The 23683-nt window shown below is 42.0% G+C and overlaps 1 protein-coding gene across 6 annotated transcripts in view; it reads left to right on the top strand.

Annotated features, from left to right (window-relative positions):
* Positions 1-882: 882 nt before the first annotated feature.
* The window catches only part of LOC113124279 (probable E3 ubiquitin-protein ligase HERC1), a 38576-nt gene continuing 15775 nt past the window's right edge, over positions 883-23683 (top strand). The window contains exons 1-46 of one of the 6 annotated variants that reach the window (XM_026296893.1): positions 883-966; positions 3467-4469; positions 5411-5506; positions 5625-5807; positions 6016-6228; positions 6457-6555; positions 6693-6789; positions 6897-7040; positions 7228-7355; positions 7635-7779; positions 7950-8121; positions 8359-8493; positions 8625-8790; positions 8973-9098; positions 9538-9762; positions 9972-10124; positions 10283-10415; positions 10499-10702; positions 10843-11064; positions 11441-11614; positions 11825-11939; positions 12151-12268; positions 12478-12679; positions 12791-13091; positions 13190-13238; positions 13315-13360; positions 13551-13804; positions 14036-14230; positions 14399-14519; positions 14670-14910; positions 15032-15198; positions 15353-15505; positions 15586-15683; positions 15853-15948; positions 16716-16883; positions 17012-17251; positions 17341-17424; positions 17831-18056; positions 18333-18627; positions 19015-19763; positions 20459-20672; positions 21290-21459; positions 22091-22174; positions 22741-22927; positions 23069-23196; positions 23435-23643. In XM_026296893.1, coding sequence (XP_026152678.1) covers positions 3498-4469; positions 5411-5506; positions 5625-5807; positions 6016-6228; positions 6457-6555; positions 6693-6789; positions 6897-7040; positions 7228-7355; positions 7635-7779; positions 7950-8121; positions 8359-8493; positions 8625-8790; positions 8973-9098; positions 9538-9762; positions 9972-10124; positions 10283-10415; positions 10499-10702; positions 10843-11064; positions 11441-11614; positions 11825-11939; positions 12151-12268; positions 12478-12679; positions 12791-13091; positions 13190-13238; positions 13315-13360; positions 13551-13804; positions 14036-14230; positions 14399-14519; positions 14670-14910; positions 15032-15198; positions 15353-15505; positions 15586-15683; positions 15853-15948; positions 16716-16883; positions 17012-17251; positions 17341-17424; positions 17831-18056; positions 18333-18627; positions 19015-19763; positions 20459-20672; positions 21290-21459; positions 22091-22174; positions 22741-22927; positions 23069-23196; positions 23435-23643 — 8697 coding nt within the window. In that variant the 5' untranslated portion in view covers positions 883-966; positions 3467-3497. Of the gene's footprint in view, positions 967-3466; positions 4470-5410; positions 5507-5624; positions 5808-6015; positions 6229-6456; positions 6556-6692; positions 6790-6896; positions 7041-7227; positions 7356-7634; positions 7780-7949; positions 8122-8358; positions 8494-8624; positions 8791-8972; positions 9099-9537; positions 9763-9971; positions 10125-10282; positions 10416-10498; positions 10703-10842; positions 11065-11440; positions 11615-11824; positions 11940-12150; positions 12269-12477; positions 12680-12790; positions 13092-13189; positions 13239-13314; positions 13361-13550; positions 13805-14035; positions 14231-14398; positions 14520-14669; positions 14911-15031; positions 15199-15352; positions 15506-15585; positions 15684-15852; positions 15949-16715; positions 16884-17011; positions 17252-17340; positions 17425-17830; positions 18057-18332; positions 18628-18990; positions 19764-20458; positions 20673-20815; positions 20863-21289; positions 21460-22090; positions 22175-22740; positions 22928-23068; positions 23197-23434; positions 23644-23683 lie in introns of those variants that run through there. The other 5 variants (XM_026296892.1, XM_026296896.1, XM_026296895.1 and 2 more) reach the window with 5 other exon arrangements.

The following is a 23683-nucleotide window of genomic DNA, read 5'->3' as shown; positions in this document are numbered from 1 at the left end:
CATACGTAACCTGGTGTTACAAATCGCGGGAGTAGCAAGCTAGCGGGATTCACGGTCAACATGGCTAACATTACCTCATCTCAGAGCAACACGATCAAATCGTTAAGAGACATACCATTCAGTAAATAAATTGGCAACTAAAGAATCACGACCACTCAGACCAAATGTAAACATAAAACATAACGCTGGTATGAGCGGAAAACATGGCTAGCGGGCTGTGAAGTAGCTAACGCTTTGTTTTGCTACCCCTGCATTCTGTTTCATCCTGATGGAGGCTCCGGCACGGACACCACATGGACAACGACAGGTGTGTGTTGCTTTAACATCCAAACATGTCTCTGAGGGTGAACCAATAAATGGCAACCCACTGCTGATGATCACTGGTATGTTCATTCATTGTAGAGCCGAATTATTATTCAAGACATTGACAATGAACGATGATGAATGATGTAGCTGTCCACAAAATAGCTACTGTAGACTATGTAGCTGATGGAGAAAATTTGGGGTTGATTCCATCTAGCGGTTACTCTGGTTGTATTCATATATGCAGGGATCAGGAAAAACAAATTGTTGAATGCAGTGTGACAATGTCTAATTCGCCAGCTGTTCATTTTACCCATTTAACGGGTCACCCTAGCCACCATGGCAACAGTTGCCCCCCCTGAGAGATTTGTCAGGAGCTGCCACCGGATATAGAATGGATGGATATAGGGTGTGAGATCCAAATTTGGACCTCACAAAGACTCGGTCTGGCCCTGGTTCCATGCACGGTCTGCAAACAAAAACCCAGAGGAACAAAAAGATCCAAGATGACGGTCTCTGCTCCGAGACACCAGGTGGCAGCACTGCAGCCACCCAGCACTGGTCACACGGTGCTTTAAATTCACGTAGACGAAGAACAGGAGAAACGCAGAGAAGGTTAATATGATATTCGCGTCCAAGGGAGACCTCACTGGGACGAGACAGGTAACGCAAAACATTTATTGGCGCAGATTAACAGCCAAGGTTACTAACATGACTGCGGTGTGATGTAGTTTGATAATACGCAGGTTGGTGGATTAGTACGACGCTGGTGTACTGGTGTACTCCGGGCTGTAGCGCAAACAGACGGAGGGGCTTGGTCGTGTTGGCGGAGCAGCAACCTGCACTGCAGCCAGCGTCAGCTCAGCTGGCACCGCAGAGTCACAATAATGTTCCCGGTGTGTGTTTTACCGAGGGCCTCTCAGATTGACATACGTCGATTGTGTGTGTGTGTGTGTGTGTGTGTGTGTGTGCGCGCGCGTGTGCGTGTGCGCGTGTGTTTGCCAATAACAGACACATTAGTGTAACGCTGAGCTGACTGACAGCAGGGAGGAAACGCACTTAACGGTATTGACAGACGATTCAAAGTGAGATGCCAACAAGGCGGGACATCACCGCTAATTGTTAATTAATGAAATAAACCCTTCGGTCAAGTCAGTGCCTAACTCCGGACTACAGGGCACTGTAGTCGATAAACGCATATTAGCAGTTTAAGATGACTAAATTGTTGCTCATACTATCCACAGATTAACAGGCGTCCATGCATCATACTCTAGCTAAATGCTTATTGTGGGAAGGGTTGTCATGGTAACATCAGCCCAAACCTGGGTTCAGCATCTTCCTCAGACTCCTCCTGGATGAGCCTGAAGTCTCCTGTGCCTGATCTGTCTCCCATAGAGCCCAGGGAGTCACCAAACAGGTGCACAAGGGGTTTTCTGTACCAGGTGTCAGAACCACCTTAACTGGATGGAGGGTGGATTTGATACTGATGTCCACCCACATGAGTAGAACTATTGTTTATTGTTTTTTATTTGATTTTTCTTGTCATTGTTTGTTGTAAAGACAGTGTTGTTGGTCTGCGATAGGTTGACAGACAATCTGAAGGTGTCACCCTGGGCTCTGGGAAATTGTGATGGTTGTTTTCTTAAGTATCTTCTAACACTTTTCAGACTATGGGATTAATCAATGAAGCAGAACCTAATCAATAAGGGAGCTATCATGCATATTTTAAAAGAAAAAACAGCAGCTAATTCCTCTAACCAGCCATGGTAAATGTGACAACCTTTTGGAAAATAAGGACTCTGACATTAAGATATAGCTTAGTCTGACCCAGTTTCACAGTGGCTCCCCCTAATATCTCTGACATTTTCTTTTTTCTCTCATCACACATGGTGCTGCCTGCACTCGAAGTCAGACTCTTATATTTTGTTTGATATTGGGATTTTATTGCTTTTATCGTTGGCCCCTAGGCCCATACTTGAGCTCACCTGTGAGCACTTATGTTTTATGGCTTACTGGCAACTTGCTATGATATTTAGGTCAGTTTGCAGTCTGTAATTAATAAAAGCTAATATGAGATGTTTTGAGTGGATGTATTGTAAATGGATTGACAGAGAGAACTGCATATTTCAGGCTAGATAAAGTGTGACACTAGCTGAAATGAAAAAAAAAAGCTCAAAATCAACATTTATGTCCCTCATCTCCAAATATTTAGAATCACTGATGGTTGTGCCTAACATTGCTGGTGGTTGTTTGCTACTGGTTGTCTGACAGAAGAGCTGTATCAATGCTTGCTGTTATTTTTGGTCTGAGTGGAAACCATATAGCCCCACATGGCTCAGCAGAGTAAGAGAGATGAGGCTCTTGGCTGTGGATTACGACATGCTCACATCTACTAGTAGTCTCTCACACATTCTGTTCATGTTTTTGTACACGATTTAATTATAGCAAGACTCTCAGCCATGAAACAAGACTATGGACATCTCTGTTCTACCACGCATGACTGATATCACCTCAGTCTAATGAGTCACTAAACGACTAAAATCTTCATTTCTCTGTTCAAGGAAAACTGTTCCTTTGGAGATCCAAAATCTCCCCTCGCCAGCAACAACAGGCCTGTTCTTTATTGGTTTGAAAAGCACACGGACATGGGATTAGGTGGAGCCCCAGCGATCATTGCGTAGGATTGTATGTCAGTGTCAGGTGACCAACGTGAGGTCGATGACGATGGCAACTGCATTGTGACTGAGACAGAATATGAATGAAGTGACAGACTGATCAGATTAGTATTACCTTTGTGCTCAAAGCAGATTTCATTCTTTGTAAATGAAGATAACAGCTTGTGAGACACAAGTCTTGTCATTAGTGCGGGTGTGTTCGTTCTGAAATCACAGGGTGAGCCGACCTATTTCAATGATACCCACTGGGCCTATGGCCTGGATGTACTGTATGTTGGAAAACATCCAACACTAAGGAGAAATCTGACACCTTTACAGTGGATTTACTTCAGAGCACTGGCTTTTAGCATCAGATGTCTGTAAATTGATGACTGAAATAAATGTAGCATTTTATTATGTTAATCAAGTATGAGATGGCTTAATTTTACAAATTTGCCAGTATACATCCTTCATTAGGTCTCCTAATTATATGTCCCTCTCTTTTTCAGGTATACATTAGAGTATAGATAATGCTCAGACATGGTGCCTTGTCAGACCCATGTGTTGCTGAAGTGGCAGGAGCACTTTAATAGCTCCTGGGCAGCAGAAGACAGTGCACAGACAGCCAGGAGGCATGGAGCTGCTGCACTCTACAATAGGCTTCTTCACAACAAGGAAGTGGTGACTCTGGCCCAGCCTGTTCAAGAACTTGTAGGTCCACGCCTGCCAGACTTTGAGTGTGAGTCCAGTGCCTCAGCAGAGAAGGAAGAGTACCTGTCAGCCCTGCTTCACAGCCAGCGATGGCTGGCTCACCGCATGCTGACGCAGACCTCCTACACATTGGGTCTGCATCAGAGGCTGGTAGTTCTCCAGAGGATCTACTATGCACTTCACAGCAAATACCATGACAAATTCCGTGTGCAGCTGCCCTCGCAGTCCACAGACAGTGGCACCGAATGTGGGCAACTCGAGCTGGCCTCGGAGCCTTGTCTACCGGGTGGACCACCCAAAGTCAAGTCTGGTACAGATGTTCTGATAGAGATGGGCGTGAGGACAGGTTTGAGTCTGCTCTTCTCGTTACTGCAGCAGAACTGGAGATTCGCAGCTTCTGTCCATCCTGAATCGGTGCTTTGCAATGATGTGCTTGCCACAGCGTCCTCGGTGCTGTCTTCGCTTCCACCACTCTCTCTGGCCAACGAGAATAAGATCCCATCAGTGGGGCTGGACTGCCTGGCACAGGTGGCTGACTTCCTGAAGAAGACCTCAGTGAATAGTGGCACCGGTGGGGCAGACCCCACTGGTCGGAGACTAGCACTGGAGCTGCTGCTTGGCCTGGCCATGCAGAGAGGCTCCCTGAAGTTTCTGCTAGAGTGGGTGGAAGTAGCTTTGGCTGCTTCCATGTCATCCTGCACATCTACTCTGTCTTCCTCCTCCTCACTAAGCTCCCAGCAGTCAGCTAACGTGGGCTTTGATGTCATCCATCAAACACTTCTCCAAATGAGGCAATATTCGGTATGTTTCATATGTTTTCAAATCTGGACCTTTGTTTTGTTTGGATTACATTTTTTTTTTTTTTTTTTTTGCTATATGTTCCATCATTTCTATATTTTTATAAATGTTATTATTAAAACCGCTGATCCTCATGTCATAGAATGTTGAAAGCATTTATTAAGATGGACTAATTTTAAAGTCCTTTGTCTTGACATCAGAACAAAAAAAAAAGAATTTATTACAGGTTAGAAGTTTAATATTTTGTGACTTTGAGTCACAGTTCTGATTGTATGGGAATTATTTATATAATTATGTTTTTTTTTAGAAAATTGATAAATGAGTCCATTTGCCTGTTTAGAAGGAAAATGGCTGTTCACTGCCACATCCATCCCTGCTGCAGACTGTCCTTAGTATCCAAAGAGTCTAATTTGAAGCTAGGGGTCATGTATTAGTGTGTAGATAAGGATTAAGATTGAGTCAGTCTTCCTGTCTCTCTGCATACGCGTGTTGAGTCATACTTTGGCAGGCTAAATAGCTTTGCAGTATTTCTGTGCAAATGGCCAACAACGAAATAATAATGCACATGATCAGAGATTTTCATCTTACAAATTAAAGATTTTGCATGTGCAGCCTACATAGAAACTAAAAAAAGCCCAGAGGGATCTCACAGGATACAATTTAATACAGTTTAGTTTTGGTTTGTGGTGCAAGAAAAAGTGGAGAGCAGCCTTGTCTATCTTGGCTTCACTCTCTGCCTGATCATGCACAGACATGTCTTTGTATTTGGGAAGAGAGGATTGTTCTTGTTACTCATGGCTGATTTAGAAATAGGCACTCCCTAAAATATCACTTAAGAAATGTAATAAAATGGACTGAATTTGTTGAGAACATTAGGTTGGTTTGGATTAATAGTAAATATTAAACCTACTGCGATGAAGGTTAAACTGAATTCTTCCTTCCAGGGCTTCCGTGGGGACTCTGTCAATACTCAGGTGCTGAAGAAGGATGCAGATGGACTCTGTCAACTCTCCCAGGCAGCACTCTGCCTCTTTGAGGAGGTAATAGACACAGTGCATGTGTAGTCACATACTTTAACATACTTCATAGGCACTATTAAAAACTGCTACACATTCTAGTAACTGACTTAAAGGACCTGTCCTTCACCCCCCTTGACAGATTTGTAACCTAGCATCCTACTGCCTGTGCTCCTGCAGCACTGATGCAGCTGCTCCTGGAACAGAAAGTGACACAGTGATGGTGTATGTGTGGGGCAGTAACAGCAGCCATCAGCTGGCAGAGGGAACTTTGGAAAAAATCCTTCTGCCAAAACTGACACAGGGATTCAATGATGCCCAAATGGTATGGCTAGCCATAAGGATAAGACTTTATTCATTAACATTAATATTAAATTATAACAGGTTAGAATAGTAAATATTTTAAAATAACTGTAGTTATAAATAGGGCAGGATTGACCTCCTCGCATATTTGTGGGTGGGAAAAAATGGTTCTTCAGCTGTACCTCTTATCCTTTGTTTTCACTTTTTAATGTACTTTCTCCTTCTTTTAGATTGAGGCCGGTCAATACTGTACCTTCTCAGTATCTGCAGATGGTTCAGTGAAAGCATGTGGAAAAGGCAGCTATGGCCGTCTCGGCCTGGGAGACTCCAACAACCAGTCCATGCCCAAGAAACTTGTGCTGGATCCACATAGGAACATGAAAAAAGTGTCGTCTTCTAAGGGCTCTGATGGTCACACTTTGGCCATTACTGTAGAGGGAGAGGTAAGAAGTTTCTGCTGACTTACTGGTATATGACCAAAGGTTTGCAGGCTACAGTTTTGAAAGTGTTATTTCTACAAATCCTGTAGTTCAGAATAAATTCTGTTGTGTCAAACCAGAAAACAACAGCATTAGAGGAATAACTCCTTCTTTGTAGGTATTTGTCAGATTGTAATTGACAAAAATGTTTCTTAGTTATGGGTTATAAGATTCTCAAAATATTTCTTTCAGGTGTTCAGCTGGGGTGATGGAGAGTATGGGAAGCTTGGCCACGGTAACAGTGCTACTCAGAAATACCCCAAAATCATACAAGGGCCGCTTTTAGGGAAAGTAAGTGTGCATGTCCATGTATCGGGAGAAAGATCGAGTAGATTTGAGGAACCATGTAGCTTTTTTAATTTCTTGTTTTATTTAGAAAGCCATAAAATGATTTGACATAACTTTTCATTTGTGACCATCTCTGCCAGGTTGTTGTTTGTGTGTCTGCTGGATACAGACACAGTGCTGCTGTGACTAATGATGGAGAGCTTTATACATGGGGAGAAGGGGACTTCGGCAGACTTGGTACACACGATATTTCTCATGTTACTCAGACTTATTTGTCTCCACTGTTTCAAAGTGAAATCCCTCCTCTGGTATGTTAATGACTTGCGGTGCTCCTCCCTGGCCAGGTCACAGTGACAGTCAGAGTCGAAACGTGCCCACACTGGTGAAGGACATCAGTGGTGTAGGTCAGGTGGCCTGTGGCAGTTCCCACACCATTGCTGTGGCACAGGATGGACGTACTGTATGGTCCTTTGGTGGAGGTGACAATGGTATGTTGACAGATGACACAGCATCACATACTGAATGGAAATGAACCATGTACGTACAACATATAGAAATTTGCTTGAGCAGAAAAAAAGTCTTTTTAAGGGTAGCAACTATAACATTAAAATTTCTGATTCGTTATAATAGAAATGTCTTGAGCTGCTGTGAACTAATGCAGACTCATCTCTGCAGGTAAACTAGGTCATGGAGACACCAATCGTGTATATCGCCCCAAGGTCATAGAGGCCCTACATGGATTCATAATCAGAAAAGTGTGTGCTGGCAGCCAGTCATCTCTTGCCCTTACATCTGCAGGACAGGTTCGATATGATTTGTTTTTTTTTTAAATTGTCATAACTTGCTAGTCATTTAACAAAAATAGGAGTGAAAATTTCGAAGCACTGTTTCAACTAACGTTAACTAAGCTAGCTCAGCCCTTTCTAAAAGGTTTTATTTTGAAGGAGCCGACAAACATCACCTTAACAATTTTTAAGTTTCACACATTTTGTTCATCAGCACTTGTATTTGATCACATCCTGAATTCAGATAGATAACTTTAACAGTCCATACATTTATATTTGTTCATTGTATTTCTGTAGGTTTTTGCATGGGGCTGTGGATCGTGTTTAGGATGTGGCTCATCTGAGACGACTTCTCTGAGGCCGAGGTTCATAGAGGACCTTAGTATCACCAAGATAATTGATATCTCATGTGGAGACAGCCATTGTCTGGCTCTGTCCCATGGTAAGATCAATTCTGAAGTTAATATTCAGTTACTCAGATGATTAGATGCATATAAAATTTAGCTTTTTATTTATTTTGTGTAGGAATTCTAATGTTTGTAGGTTTGTAAATGAGGATTGTAAATGGTGACTGTGTGCTGACTTCAATGCGTGCCCTTCTATTTCCCCCAGAGAATGAAGTGTATGCCTGGGGGAACAACACCATGGGTCAGTGTGGGCAAGGACACACTTCTACACCTATTACCAAACCCAAGAAAGTGCTTGGTCTTGAGGGGGTGTCAATCCAGCAGATCACTGCTGGCACTTCTCACAGCTTGGCCTGGACTGCAGTTCCAACCGACAGGTAAAGTCTCATCTGAAAGAAATTTAAATAAATATTTAATTAAGCAAATCTACATTCTGCTCAGTAAGTGAACTCCTTTAATGCCTGCTTTTAAGTAGTCATGTTTTTGTTGGTGTTGTAGAAGATGTGTTCTAGTTCTCTACAATGCGAACATATGTGATCTCACCAAATAAATCAGAGTTGCAAACACTGAAGGTTCAACATTCTTATACACCACTACCACTAAACTTTTTCCAGGCAATTGGTGGCATGGCACAGACCCTTTTGTGTCGACCTGGAAGAGAGTACATTCACCTACCTACGCAACTTCCTAGAAAGTTACTGTGATGGCATCGGAAATGACCCACCCCCTGCTCCATTCTTATCTAATAGGTATGAAACAACTGAGCAATTACACTCCATTATGATAATGTACTCAGCAATGTCAAGGTTGTAATTCAAATTCACTCACCCCTCACTTCACTTAACCCACTCTCCTGAGGTTTTATGTATCTGTTCATTAGGGACCACCATCAGTTTCTTTTGCTGTGCATGAAGCTGCTGTCCATCCACCTGTCCTTGGCTCATGCTGGGGGGACTGGTGCCATGGTTTTAGGGGCTCAGGGCAGGCCCCTCAGAAACCTTCTCTTCAGACTTATTGACACCAATATGCCAGACTCCATACAACAGGTAAACGAACAAGGTGTCCCTTATTAGGTGATTTTTAAAATATGGCAGTACTAAGCTGAAACTCAAATGTGGTCTTGGTTGTTCAAGCCTATATCTGCTAATTTTGTTTAATGTATTGCTTGTAGCTAAAACCTTTATCTGTGCTTCTTTTCATTCTGTGTGCCAATCCTGTCCATCCTCAGGCAGTTCTAAACACACTGTCCATTGGTGCATCACTGTTATTGCCTCCACTGAGAGAAAGAACAGAACTGCTCCTCTCCTTGCTTCCTCAGGGCCCGCAGAGCTTGAACATCCTCTCTAAAGGACAGGTATTTAGAGCTCTGTTGTGCCATTTTAGAAATATGGTAAGGCTGTTTGTTATGGGAAGATGTGGTTTATACACATTGTTGCCTCAATATAATAATTGTGAAGAATGTGGTCTATATCGAAGATTTTGTAAGTGCAGCGATTTACCAATTTAAACTACCATAAAAAGGGACCTGTGTTATTTTCTTATGGCTGCTTTGTTTCCTACATTTTACCCATGTCAAGGTAGGTAACTAGAAAATGGATGGAGTTAGTGAACAGCATGATTGTCAAAATTACAGTGCCAATTTGGAGTGTTGCTAAGGCAATATGTGAACACTGCTTCAATGTGAAAATGTGTTGGTGTAAAAATAATGTTTCTTTACTGCAGAGATTTTTTTTTTTAGTAACATCACGTTTAAATCAAATTCTCCTGTTTTCATTCCTCTGTATCTTTTGAAGCGTTTGCAATTAGACATGGTTCTCAGCAGCCTTCAGGACCAGAGCCATGTAGCTTCACTCTTAGGCTACAGCAATTTTGGGGAGGTAACGGTGCTGGGACCCCCTCTGACACCCGCTGTATTAGTCCAGCCACCAACTTCATCCAGCTCCGCTGAGGCCTATGACCCTCTGCACCTAGCAGAGGTGCTGCTCAGAACCCTCCTCCTCAGCATAGGCTTTTACACGGTATGGAATAAAGGACCTCATGTGTTTGAGTGCAACTTTGTGTCTTGAGTGTGTTGAATCGGGGAGAGATTTATAGTTTAACGTTTAAAGTCTAGTGCGTTGTTTTACCACTCTCACATGTTTTCCTTTTAACTTTTTTACAATTTGGTGTACACTCTTACCATTAAGTAATATTCATGTGTGCACGCTCTCTGTATGTGTTCATACAGGAGCGAGCATTTGGGGAACTGGAGAAAAACAGTGATAAGCAGCTATTTAATGATAGCCAGGGACACACTGATCCTCCCTGTCACTTCCATCAGCTGCTGTCTGGACTTCACAAACACCTCCTCGCTCATTGTTACATCCATTCCGGCCCTGAGGTACGCTACAGAAAAAGCTATACACATAGTACACAGTATACTCATGCTTTCAGGTTATGTCTATTTTAATATATTTGTTATTCAAATTTGATTTGATTAAAAAAAAATCCCATGACGTACATCTTCTTATATGACTTCATAATTTTATTGTTCTGCAGGATGACAGCAGTGTAACGCTGCTTCGTGAGCATCTTTACCTGTTGCTTCCCTGTGCTGCTGAGACACTCAGGAGATCCACCAAACTGCTGAAGGACAGTTCCCTGGATAAACAAATTATCAGCAAGCTGCACAGTAAGAATAAAGTCTGTTAACATGTGTGTGTCATTATTAGTGGTCAGTCTAATACTCTCCTCTTGTCCCACCCCTTGTCCCAGTGGTGTTGTATAACTCAGTGGCTGGCAGCCTGTTGTGTCAGGTAATGTACTCATTGTTGCTGCTACACCTGGGCACAGTTCAACCTCTTCTGAGCCATTTACTGGCCTTGTTGGAGCACCTCAATAATTTCAACAGATTGTTGCCAGAGACAGGCTTCATGGAAGAACAGGAACTAGGGATGGAAGCTCAGAAAACCTGTTTAGGTCAGTGAACCTATTTGTCCTTGATTATTGTTATGGTTGGTTTCAGCAGTGTCACATATTATGCCATGAATATTAAAAACTTAAGATTCTTGTTGCAGGAGAAAATACAGCGTACCAATGACAAGGTGTCTTCTCTACAGGTGAAAGTGAAGAAAATGAATGCCTTGAACAGCAGCGACAGGAGGTGGAGTGCCGATGGGTTTGGCTGTTGGACCTGGAGCGGACTGTAGCATTGGCAGTCGGCCGTTGCCTTGGTGGTATGCTGCAAGGCCCTCCACCCTCACTGCAGGAAAAAACATCAGAGTTCTGGCTATCAAATATCCTCCTCAGGAATGGCCTTGAGATGGACTTTGAACAGCTGGGTAGGAAAATATTAATGTTGTACCAATGTACCCATATTCTGTGTGGTTTATTAATAGTATTTTATTTTTTTAGCTAGTATTACTAGTATTTTTTTTTTTTTTTAAGAGGACGTTATAGAGACTACTAATGAGTAAAGAGGTGTGCTTTATTTTTTGTTTTATTAGTTAGACAAGTAACATGAAGGGTTGACATGCAACAAAGTTACGTAGCTTACTTTCCATGGTATGCACCTCAGACCGTGAGGCCACTCTGAAAGGAATCTTTAATATAAAATATATTAGTGTCATGTGAAACTAGTAAGCCGTGTTTTAAATGTAGTGTTTAGTTTTCACTTGGTCATTTGTCCTGTGTTCCATGTGATGCTTTGTCCTGTAGACTCTAGCATGGCATGGCTGACTGAGGTGGTACTGCTGGGCAGTAGTGATGCCAGGCTGGCAGAGCTGAGTGTGAATGAGGAAACCAGGACTTTATTGGAACTGGCACTGGGATCCTCCAGGGGATCAGCAGGTGGCCTATGGCGTAAGATGGAGGAATATGCTCATAGCAAAGGTACTGAGGCTTGCACTTCTCTGTGTGTATGATAACATCCCTGTATTTGAAAATATTCTGTAAATATCTGGATGACAATGGACTAGCTGCCGGTTTTCAAAATCTTGTTTAAAACATGTATTTGCTGCAGAATAAATCATAGACCTGGTCTTTAGGTCCTCTTTGTGACTTCATTTGTAACTAATCTGTGTGGTTTTGCTGTGAGAGCAGAATGGGAGAATGGAGGACCTTCAGGCAACTGTTTGCTGCAGACTGTCTGTCGCTGCAGTCTGGCTGCTCTGCTGAAGCACACTGGGCTGCAGAATGAGGCCTGTTGGCAGGACAAGTCAGTAATACCAATACAGTGGTTACTGAAATGCTTACTCCTGTGCATTTTGTTTGACACATTAAATGGTGTACTTATAAGTTGACATTTATCTGTGTTGTCATTTTTAAAGGATGAAATGTAGTGAATCAGTTTTATTGCATAGCATCTATGTTGCAGTGCACAACAATGCTAATTATCCACTTTATTAATCCACTTTATCTTGAGACAGATATGAGCCCTGTGAGATGCTGCTAGATGTCTATGAAACAGTTTATAAAATCAGAAGCACTCTGTTGGCCCATAAAAACTCTCCAAGGACGTCGCAGGTGCAGGCTGCTGCCAAAGAGGTAGCATTACTAACATTCCTGTACTGTATGTCATCATCAGATATGTGTAATGAAGTTATTTTTGACAAAAATTCAATAGCGAGCAAAAAAAAAAACAAAACAATACTTAGATTAATATTTATACTCTAACAATAACCCCTATAATTATACTGTCTATTAAAGAGGGAGTTTGTATTTCTCATCTATGTCTTTGTGTTTTTGAATTACAGACTGCTCAGTCTCCCCAAAGTCCTGATACAGACAGACAAGTGCCAGGCACTTCAGTGGAGCAGACAGTAAAGGATCATGAACTGCAGTCGACAGGTCACTGTAGCCGGGAGGTGCAGGTGACCCCACCTCCCACAGCCAACCACAACCAGGAGGAGGTTGCAGAGGAGGACGCATTTGGCAACAGTCGTGTGTACCTGTCAGGTTTGTAAAGGATATCTCTATATCTGCCTTTAATTTAAAAACATGTATTTTGAATTATATCTTAAAGCTTTTAAGAAGCCATGATCCCAAATGCCTTTCCTGTCTCTGTAGAAGTCCTAGAATCATTCATGGCCACCCGGGAGGCCATGCAGGTACAGCAGAATGTTACAGTGTATGAGTCCTTTGGCACTTCCACCCTACCCAGCAGCATGGAGAGCCCCGTCAGCCCAGAGAGGGAACCAGATTCCAAACAGCAGTGGGAAAAGCAGAGGGAGTCTGAAGAAAATTTGTCTTTTCCTGCTGCCTGTCATCTTGTGGTTTCCCGTTGTCTTTTCCTCCTGCTGGGGGTCAGGCCTGCTTGGGTGGAACCCACCAAAGGGGAGAATGGTCAGGCTATGAACCCTGCCACAAGGTAGGGTTTGTGTCAGTGTTTGTTGGTTTGATTTGTTTTAGAGCAGCTGTGTGTTCTGTGAAATGTTTCTGCACTAACTGACTGCAACATCTCACCAGGAAATCATCTACAGAATCCTTTACAATGGCTGTCGATGACAAAAAACAGGTAAGTCCTGTTCTGTACCAAGATTTGGCCTTAAAGCTCCTTATTAGTGCTGATATACCTTGTATGTCTCATATAGTCTGACCATTCCAAAAACTCCTTGGGATATTCCAAGAATAAAATGGGTAAGTTGAACTGGTTTCTTTTGCACTTCGTGTATTAATGTGTTATGTCTGTATTTCCCAATGCCAGAGTCAGGATATTTTCATGTGAAAATTAACACTGAATAATTAGCACTCTTAAGAGGTGTTAACAAATGACATCAGAAAAACTGAGACAGTATTTGATTTTATTCTTCTGTTCTCTCTGTTCCAGGCTTGCCTCTTTGTTCTCTGGGCATCATGAAAGATGCTTGGGATCGTCTACGACAGTGTATCAGCCCAACCAGCACTATGTCCCACTATGGCAACAACATTTTGCCAATTCTTAACCAGGTGTTCAGCTTTGTCTGTGGTAGCCCGATCCACATATCATCCTTCTCATTGCCCCTGCCAGGTGGGCAGACAAGTAGTCAGGCTGATCCAAAGGCCATTACTTCTGCTATACTGCAGCAACAACAGAGGGCTGAGGTAATCCGATTTTTCCTTTGTATGATGAATCCATGAAGTTTATGAAGCTTACATCACATTAATATATTAGCAGATGTCATCAGTCTCACAGACACATCTATAGGTGGAAAAGATTAAAAGCCTGCAACAACAAATAACAAAATACATTCTGGAGATGATTTATGATACATGGGGTTGTTGGGTGAGTTTATTTCAAGGGCCTGACCAACCACCTTCCTTTTTTCTGATCAGATGCGTTTGGAGGCTTTGTGCCAGATGTCATCCTTCCTGTCCAAGATGGAGGAAAAGAGCAGTGGGTTCACAGTCTCCTCCCAATTTCCTGCATTGTTGCAGTCTGTCCAACTTCAGTTCCTCTCTGGGTGCTTTGCTTTGGGAACACAAATCATCGGCTCTCATGGAGCTAATTATGAGATGCAGCATTACATGGTACGTGTAGTAATTGTACTATCACAATGCTAGAGCATAAAGAAAGAATGAATATTTAATTTTTCCAGACAGAGTGAGAAGAAACATATTATATCAGTATCACACATTTGTTTTCCATGATCATATTGTTATATGGATTACTCTTCAATCCCTCTTATCTAAATCCAGTCTGGTACGCATTCAGCTTCCATTGAAACACAGAGAGCACTACAGTCTGCAGCCCACACCTTCTACCAGCAGGTGGTGTGTGTTCTCAGACAGAGGGTCCTGTTGGAAAGAGAGCATCCAGGTTTGCTCATCTTTGTGTTTCACATATGTTTAACACATTAGGTTTTTATTTGATCTGCCTAGTACAATTCCCTACAAGGTGTTTTTTCCATTAGTTGCATCTGTTTTCATTTTTTTTTCTGTACCTGACATATTGTCTCTGGCTCACCAGGTTCTTGCCAGCATCTTTTACTAGCAACTATGTTTGCACTGAACTTCTGCTACCAGCCAGTAGACCTGGTGCTGGTCATCAAATGTGGCATCCTGGAAATCCTTTCCATGCTGACCAATAACAGCTGTGCCCTGGTGAACCAAGGCTGGTTTGCAGCTTCAACATCTGGATCCATGCTACTTAGCCATGCTGTGAGACTAGCCTGTGCCCGCCTGCTTCAGATACTGACTGTAGCTGCAAGGTGAGAATGTAGACACTTTAAACAACCATAAAGAACTGTGCATTAGCTCTTCTACTGTTTAGTTCACTGGAAAAAACCTTCACTGTTTATATCTGCATAACAGAATGTCCTGTCTTCTCAGCTCCTGTGAAGACTCTCTCCCTATTGATGTATCCCATGCACTAATGGAAGTGATGTGTGAACAGCTCCAGAATGTTTTGCATGCTTTTCACCAGCAGCAGACAGCAGAGAGAGGAACCGCTGAGGGAACAGATCTGGGCTCCAGCAGCAAGAGCGCAGATCTTATTGGTGTGGAAAATTTAGCCATATAAATCATAACTTTAAATCTTTTTATAAGGTTTGGTCAATTCTTCAAAATGACAGATGTGGCATTTCTAAAGCTATTTGACAAAATAGCCTTTATGTTTTGAAGTACAGTTTCTCTCTGCTTCTGGTTTTTCAGGAGTGGAAAGCAGCAAAGTGATTGAATCTCAACTTGCAGATTTCTTGGTGTTTCTGAGGCGTGTACTGTCATTAAGAGTAATGAAAAGACTTTCTACTTTTGTCAAATGGATTGATCCACTCATGACCATTATTTCACACAAGTGCTCTTTAGGTAAGACATTTGAAAAATGTACAATACTTTCAAATAACAGCATTGATATTATTTACAATGCACCATCCTCCTCTTTTCAGGGTCTCCTTGCTTCCAGAACCTTCGCACGAAGCTTTTAGCCTTCCATGTTTTAGAAAGACTGTTGCCTGCTTGTTCTGATCCAGTTCAAATTCAACAGGTATTATGCAACCTGGAGTGATTTCAAAGGTTTCAGTTCAAGACAGAAAATCATTAAGTTAAAGTAACTGAAGACATGAATGATGAAAATTAAGGCTCCCTGACATGTTTGTTGAAATTGAAATTAAGACGGAGGGGTCACATGTTTTCTCTTTTTTTTCATCTTGTAGATAGTTAAACAACTCTTTCAGCTCCTGTCTGTTTATATGTGGGAGGAACCACTAGCTGAGAGGACCCACGAGGAGACGGTTGAAAAAAACACAGGGGTAATAAGGAATATTACTCTAATAATCCTGTACAAATGTATGCACTTTCTATATTACTTTCTTACTGTGTCTTGCCAGATGTACCTGTACAGTCATCTGTGTTCACCCATATTCTAGTCACTGAGCCATTAGCTTTTAAACCTGTTCGACTTCCGATAGATCAAAAGAAAAAGGTCAGGGCACTCAAATATATGTGGGTCCAAAAGTAAAGCATATCTACTTCACATTCATTTAGAGTTTAGACTATTGTACTGTACTGTACTGTACTGTAGCCTGCTTACCAATGAGAGGAAAATCTTTGTATTACCTGCAGTGTTTTGTACAGTGTTTACGAAGAAATGAAAAGCACTGTTGGCAATAGGGAAACTGCAAACAGCAGGGCTACTTGATAGAACAGATGGGCTGCTTCTTCATGGTGGGTGTATGATGAACAGTGGGAAAATAGTAGAAAATAAAAACACATTTAATTAGTGTCAAATTACAAAGAATATTACATGAATTGCATTTGTATAGAATATAACTCGGTGTAATCAGCATTTGAAAGATAAATTTGTACTCTCGTTCAACCGTTTAGTAAGAATCTGAAACTCTTTGTTGTGATTTTGAAGATTCACAATTTTTACATTAGAGTGGTGTTTCTAATTTTAAGGACCTGTATGTCATATTGTGTTGAGTAAAACCCTTATTTATTCAGGTGTTGGATGTGTTATGTATGCATACTGCTGGTATAAAGTACTTAGTGTTATTTTCCAATACGTATTTTCCAGACTACTGGCAGCTATGATGAATGTATTCCCATTGGAGATTTTTCCTTTGACCCACACAAGCTAATCTGTTGTACTTTGGAGAGTGGGAACATCCTCTCCCATGGTACAGGAGGGAAAGGTTATGGCCTGGCAACTACTGCTATCACCTCTGGCTGTTTCATATGGAAGGTAAGGACTGACACACTGCTTTACCTAGGGAAAAAAAAATCCTCTAGTTATTGAACTGATTTTTAGAACTCAAATGTGCAGAAAACAGTTCTCCAATAATATTTTATGTTCCCATCTTCACTCTTTAGTTTCACATCACCAAAGAGAACAGAGGCAATGAGGGCACATGTATTGGAGTTTCACGCTGGCCAATCAGAGATCACAACCACCATACCACCACTGACATGTGGCTGTATCGTGCTTATAGTGGCAACTTGTACCATGGAGGGGAACTAGTCCGCACACTTCCCTCCTTTACCCAGGGTGACACCATCACCTGCATTCTGGACATGGAGGCCCACACCGTATCATTTGCTAAGAATGATAAGGTCTGAACGATTACTTTATAGTCAGTCCTCAGGGGTTATGCTATAAATAACTATTGTTCTTTTGGTTTTTTTTTTATGTTTGTTTCTAGGAGCCAAAGTTGGCATTTGAAGGTGTAGTTGCTTCTGAACTGTACCCATGTGTGTTGTTCTACAGCAGTAATCCTGGAGAGAAGGTACTATATTAAAGGCATTATAATATAGCCATTAGAGGCATCTACTCCATAGATTGGCCTTTCAGTCCTTTTAGTTTCTTCTTGCTACCAAGCGTTTTGCTTACTGATATTCTTCCATCATAAATTGGGATAGTAGAACTAGAACATCAGTGTGAATTATGACAATAGTTAGACTTTCCATACACCTACTTTTAAAGTAAGTTCCCTACAGTAAATATGAAGAAACATATGCAGTATATCTTTTGTCAAGTACTGTAATTTTTACAAGCCAAAAAAAAGGTTTGCATGACTATTCTCTTCTGAAATTTCAGATGCAATTATTTTGTTACATGAATCATGTTACATGAAATGTACCAGGAATAATATTTTCTGGTCCAACAAATTTGTGCTTCTGTATTACTTACAGGTTGCACTGCGTGACCTCCAGATGCGAGGCATGCCCAGTAATTTACTTCCTGGGGAGCCTCTCTGCAGCCCTCGGACCACTGTGCTGCTGGAGTCAACTGTGCAGCTCCTCCGTAGGCTCCATCAGTGTGACCAGTGGGCCTCAAACATCAGCCAGTACATCCATGCCCATCTGGAGCTCATTGGTCCTTTACTGAAAGAGGATGATTTAGGAAGCTTCAGTCAAGGTCAGGCTTTAAATAACTCCCTGTCAATCATAGTCCAGTTATGGCCAATGAATGAACAGCTGGTATAAAGGACAGATGGAGAAAACCAGATGTAGACTATATTTGATTTAGTACATTTGTTGCTGATCATCTGTTACTGACTGTTTGAGATGAGCTAGTATTGGAGTTTAGTATGAAAGGTACCTGATGATGTTTATGCAATGTATTATCCTTATAAAACATATTTTCCTATCACTTATCACTGTTGGTTTGATTCTGTCTTCCATTTTTCCACAGGCCTCAGTCTGACACAATTGGACAAGCAAGAGAATGAACTAGAGAAAGACATAGCTGGTGACACCACAGGGGAGTTGCTGTCACATCGTCGGTTCTTGTCTGAGGCCAAGCTAACTGCTCTTTGCACTGAAGTGTGGCCAGTACTGGCCCTGATTGGAGGAGTGGACAGTGGTCTGCGAGCTGGAGGTGTTTGCTTGCACAAGTCCAGTGGGCGCAGGGCTTTCCTGCTTGGTGTCCTGAAAGAAGGAAGCTCCCTGGCCAAGCTTCAGTGGGAGGAGGCTGACCTCTCTGTCAGGTATTACAAACATATATGCTCACTTCCCTTGTGCTATTTATAAAATGTTAAAATATCTTTACTGTACATATGTTTCTTTAAAGGTGATTCTCATTAACTTCCATTAAACAATTCTATATTTTCCTTGTCTTGGTCCTTTCAGCATGTTTATTGCTCAGTTCTATAATCCCTTTCTGTTAGTGTTTAGTTTTCTCCTCTGTAATTTGTCTAACATTTTACTTTATTTTCGTCATTTACCCCCCTGATCTTACTTTTTCTTGCTTCTTCCTCTTCATTCTTGATTCCATTAATCCCTGTTGAATCCATCCTGGTGTCAATCCATGCTGTATCTGTGGCTTCTCCCCATCATTCCCAATAACTAAGCTCCATGAATTCTTGGTCACCCAGCGACACACCGATCATCTCATTGGAGCCCTGTGACATATCCTGCTGCAATGTCACCCGCCTTGGAGGCCTCAAACCGAAGGTGTTGTTAGATCTGATTTGTTTGATGGGGTTGCTGGAGGAGCAGGGATGGCTGGTGGCTCATCCACCCGCCAAAAGGAAATACTCAGAAGAGAACATGAAAGAGGCTGAGACACAGAGCTGCCTGGATGAAGACCTGTCTGATGACATCCGATGGCAGACAGAAGATGAGAAGAAAAAGTTTAAGAATCACAAAGTTGAGACAGATGTCTTCATATTACCGTCTTCAACAAAAGATGCCACAAAGATAACAGAGCATCAGGAGTTGCCCTGTCTGCCCCAGCCCTCCAGCACCTCCAGTGCTTTTACCCTTGAACTGAGAGCAGTTAGAGTCTCATATCTTCTCACTGGGGCTTTGAAATCCCTGAATGTCATTTTTAGTTGTGAGAAGCTGTCAGATTTGCTTCTAGTGCCAAAACATGATGCTCCCAAGTCTTCAGCGAGTCCTCTTTCTAGCCCAAACCCTGACCAGGCCAAAGCCAGCAGCAAACAATGGGATGAGAGTGCTGAGCTAAGATCGGTGCTGCAGTATGTGGTGCAGAGCATGGTGAAGTGGGCAGTCAGGCCCTGTCCCATCAAACAGAGCGTGTCTATTGCCGACCTGGAAAGGGCCCAGGTCATGATCTACAAAGGAGCCCTTAACAGACTGCAGGAGGGCAAAGAACGCAAAGGTATCTGGCTATATGGAATAAAACTGTTGGTTATTTTTAGATTGCTGTGTTGCAAAGCTGTAGACTTAAAACATGATACAAGTTTAAGGCTTAAGTCAGAAGAATTAGGGCTAAGTCTTTGAGTTGGACATGCCAGGTCTTGAATTTGGACCTTCTAAAGTCCCAGAATGATTAGGAAATAAATAAGTGACTTGGAAGACTTACTGGGTCACACACAGTGTACATATTATTTAATAGAAACATTTGGCCTTTTGCAGTTGAAAAGCCTTACATGGTGTTGGAGTTGCAACTATTGATTGTTTTCATTATTTATTATTCCGCTGATTATTTTCTCACTTAATTATTTGGTCTACAAAACACGCTCATCACGTTTTCCTAGAGCACATGCTTACAGTATGCTCTCAACTGGCTTCCATTAGCTAATGGAGCAGTTGAAAATCCACATAAATGCAAACAGATTCAGCTGTTAATGTTAAGACTGGAATCTTGACTTGAGGTAAACTGTTAATCCCTGAATGGAAATTCAGGCAGTCTTGTAGTGAAAGTAATAAGTACTAAGTAGTAAAAGTAGTCACAGTAACAGTCCAGTTCAGTGAAATAATATGAAGACTTGACATGACTTAGAGTTGTTGTCCTCAAGGACTAGGGAATTGTATAGGTGAGATCAAACCATGGTCACTGTCTTTTCGTTGCAGAATCAGGCCACCACTCTTCCTCTCAGCCCATTTCCAAATCCTCCAGTTCTGTGTCCTTGTACAGTGCCGGTTCAGAAGGCACTGCTATCTTTGGCCAGTCCAACAGAGCATCTGCCTCATCTTCTAATACTGACCTGGCATCTTCACTACCAACAAACCTGCAGACAGAAGGACTTGATAATTGCAACCCCTTCCTTCCCATCAGCCTCCTCCAGTGAGTATGGAATGGGTTAACCATGAATGACATTCATTTGATTTTGGTTGAGTAATTCAAGCTAAGGTGTTTTCTCTGAAACATTTTGAATAGACACAAATGCGTGAACTAGAATTATTATTGTTGTTACTGATTTGCTACAGACCTGTGTCTTTTGGCAGCAGCAGCTTTTCTGAAGTCCAGGGAATGGGTGAGTTAGGATTTATCTAAAAACAAGAGTGAGGTTCTGCCTGCACCGTCTTTAACCTTAGCTGCAGCCTGGCCTACCTGTTCTTCTCCTAACCTAAGCACCTGACCATAGAGTCAGTGTTATTCCTGCTTTCATGATGTAAACAAACAGCTTCAGTGCTTTATGTATTCAAACAGAATAAAACGAAAGCCCTCGAGGGAGGAGAATTTTAAGAGTACTACCAAGGTCCTCACCACGTTCTACAGTACCAGGCTTTACTGTTTCACCAGGTTATGGCTTCTTGTTTTTAGGCATTAGGTTAAATAAAGGTCTCCTTCTGGATTCAGATACTTAATACTTTGTGGGTTTATTTGGACCTGAAAACTGGCAGTGTAGCACCACTTGCACTGTGTTATTACTGTACATACTGTATCTTCACTCCCTCTAGGCATATGGTGCTAACACGGTTCCCAACGCTTACCGGCCTGGTTAGCACTCCCCCTGTGCTGCACCCTTGCTTCAGCCTGGCCAGCTCTGCTTCTTGTGATGCCTTCACAGAGCAGCAGACTAGCTTCATGGAACCAGGCCCTTGCAGCACACAGGCCAGAAGCAGCCTGGGTAAGAACAAACTCAGAGATGGGAAAAGCTGCTTGAAGTCAATACTTAAAAAGTACATGGAAAAAAAAAAAACTAATAACTCTGTCAAAGAGAATAAATAGCTCTGTTCATTGTTGCAGGTAAACTGCAGGTCAGCTCATTTTTAATAAACATATTTCTCATGACTTCATATTCAAATATGGCATTAATATATTGTAATTTGAAAATGAATAAGGTATGTGGGACACTAGAACAGTGATCATTGATTGGACACTATCTCTTGCATGTTCTTATATGTTCAGCTGTTTGCCACAACCGTTCTGCTGCTCGAAACAGCATGTGTTTTGCTTTGCTCATGCACAGATGTGATAAAGACACCAAATGCATGCATGACACAGTTTTTACACTCACTTAAATGGCACCATTTTTTTCACACTGATGTTGGTGTTAGTTTTGAAGATTGCAGTTAGGTACATGAAACGCCACCGAGGGCCTTTCTTTGCATACTAATAAAGCAGAGTGTACACGGAGGAAAAGAAATAAAACTAAATGTGAAAATTATTGATCTGATAATTTCCAGTCTACATGTATTCAAAATACAGCTGTGCGCTTGTTTTTGTTTTCTGTTTTTCCTTTTTTCCTCAACAACCAGAACGGACACAAATGTTTGTCACCAGTCGGTTGCTAGAAATGGGATTCTCTATGAGACATATCTACTGCGCCATGGAGGCAGCAGGTACTGCTTTGTGGAAGTGTCTGAAACCAGTACAGTTTTGCTTCATGTGCTTTACAACTATCTGTCCACTGTGTGCTACAACCTTCCTATAGTATCTGGAATAAGAAAGTATAGTTTGTGCTGCAATTTGCAATGGAACTCAACAGACTTCTCAAATTTCAAATTCACTATTGAATCTATCACTAACTTTTGTTTTATAGTTTCAACACAAAAATAACATATTCATATTTTTCCTCACATATGGCACAGCTCTTATATATTACAAATGTGTAAACAAAAGTGTATGAATATTTTCATATTTACACATTGCAGCAGTTGAAGTTCCCACCTTTTTTCAGTTAAAATCCCCTCCCTTTCTACACTCTAGGCTTTCCCTCACTCCCTCACTTTCCCTCGTATTCCACACTAACCCACATCTTCAGAGCGAACGTACCAGCCTGATATTAAATAGCACAGAGGAGCATTATCAGGTGGTGATGTCCGACATGAATTAACAATGCAGCACCCCATGATCCATCTTTTCTTTTTGAACTCTGACAGTTCAACTTCCCTGTGGTCCCTCCCAGATGTAGCAGGTGACTTGGACTCTCAAACCATCGAGGTGCTGGCCAGCTGGATGCTAGAACACCCCCTGACTGAGGAGCAGCAGGTAGCTGAGTCACCTAGACCAGAGGGTGCTCCTGACACACCATCCCCAGATGGGCCAGAGACAGTGCAGTGTCCAGAGCGCACTACCAGTCAGCCCAGTGAAAGGTCAGGGACTTCAGGAACATACTGACTGTTACAACTGGTACTGGGATTATTTTTATGAATACTGTATAATACTAGTTCATTGATAGACTGTTTTTTTTTTTTTTTTTTTTTTTTTCTGTTTTTTTTTAAATTTGTTTATAGCCTGTTGCCAGTGCTCGACTGGATAGAGAGGGAGAACTTCTTGGATGTCCACCTGACCAGGAACAGGCCTCCACCAGCACGGCGGCGACGCTCAGGCCCGACTCAGAGGACCTCCTTCCGTAGGGCAGGTCAGAGTAACAACTTTGACTTGGTGAAATAAAATGTCCTCATCACTGCTGAGTCACATCATGTGTTAGTTCGGAAACATCTGAAGCTTTGTTAAAGGAGAAAAAAAAATTAAACCTGCATTATCTGATTTCAAATATTGTGAGCACCCTTTTGTAGCTCATAATCACAGCCTTTCATAAAGTGTTTTTGTTGTTTACTGTACACTTTACTGAGCGTTCTCATTTGAAATCTTTTCAGACTTGCCGTCACCCAACCCCCACCCACAGCTGTACCAGCAGCACACAACGGTCCGTGATTGGCCAGAACAGGTGGAGTTTCATCCCTACTCTGCTGAAGAGGAGTCAGAGTTGGGCTACATGGATGACCCATACCATGAGGAAACTTATGAGGACCTGCTCACGCCCTCATTCTTCAATTTGGAACTCGACATGCTCCAGATAGCGGAGGTGACACACAAATGACAATCTATAAGGCTACATGACAAAG

The sequence above is a fragment of the Mastacembelus armatus genome, chromosome 12 (assembly GCF_900324485.2).
Source record: "Mastacembelus armatus chromosome 12, fMasArm1.2, whole genome shotgun sequence".
Taxonomy (NCBI): Eukaryota; Metazoa; Chordata; class Actinopteri; order Synbranchiformes; family Mastacembelidae; genus Mastacembelus; species Mastacembelus armatus.
Note: the sequence above shows the minus strand (reverse complement) of the source record. Positions and strands in the feature narration are given on the sequence as shown.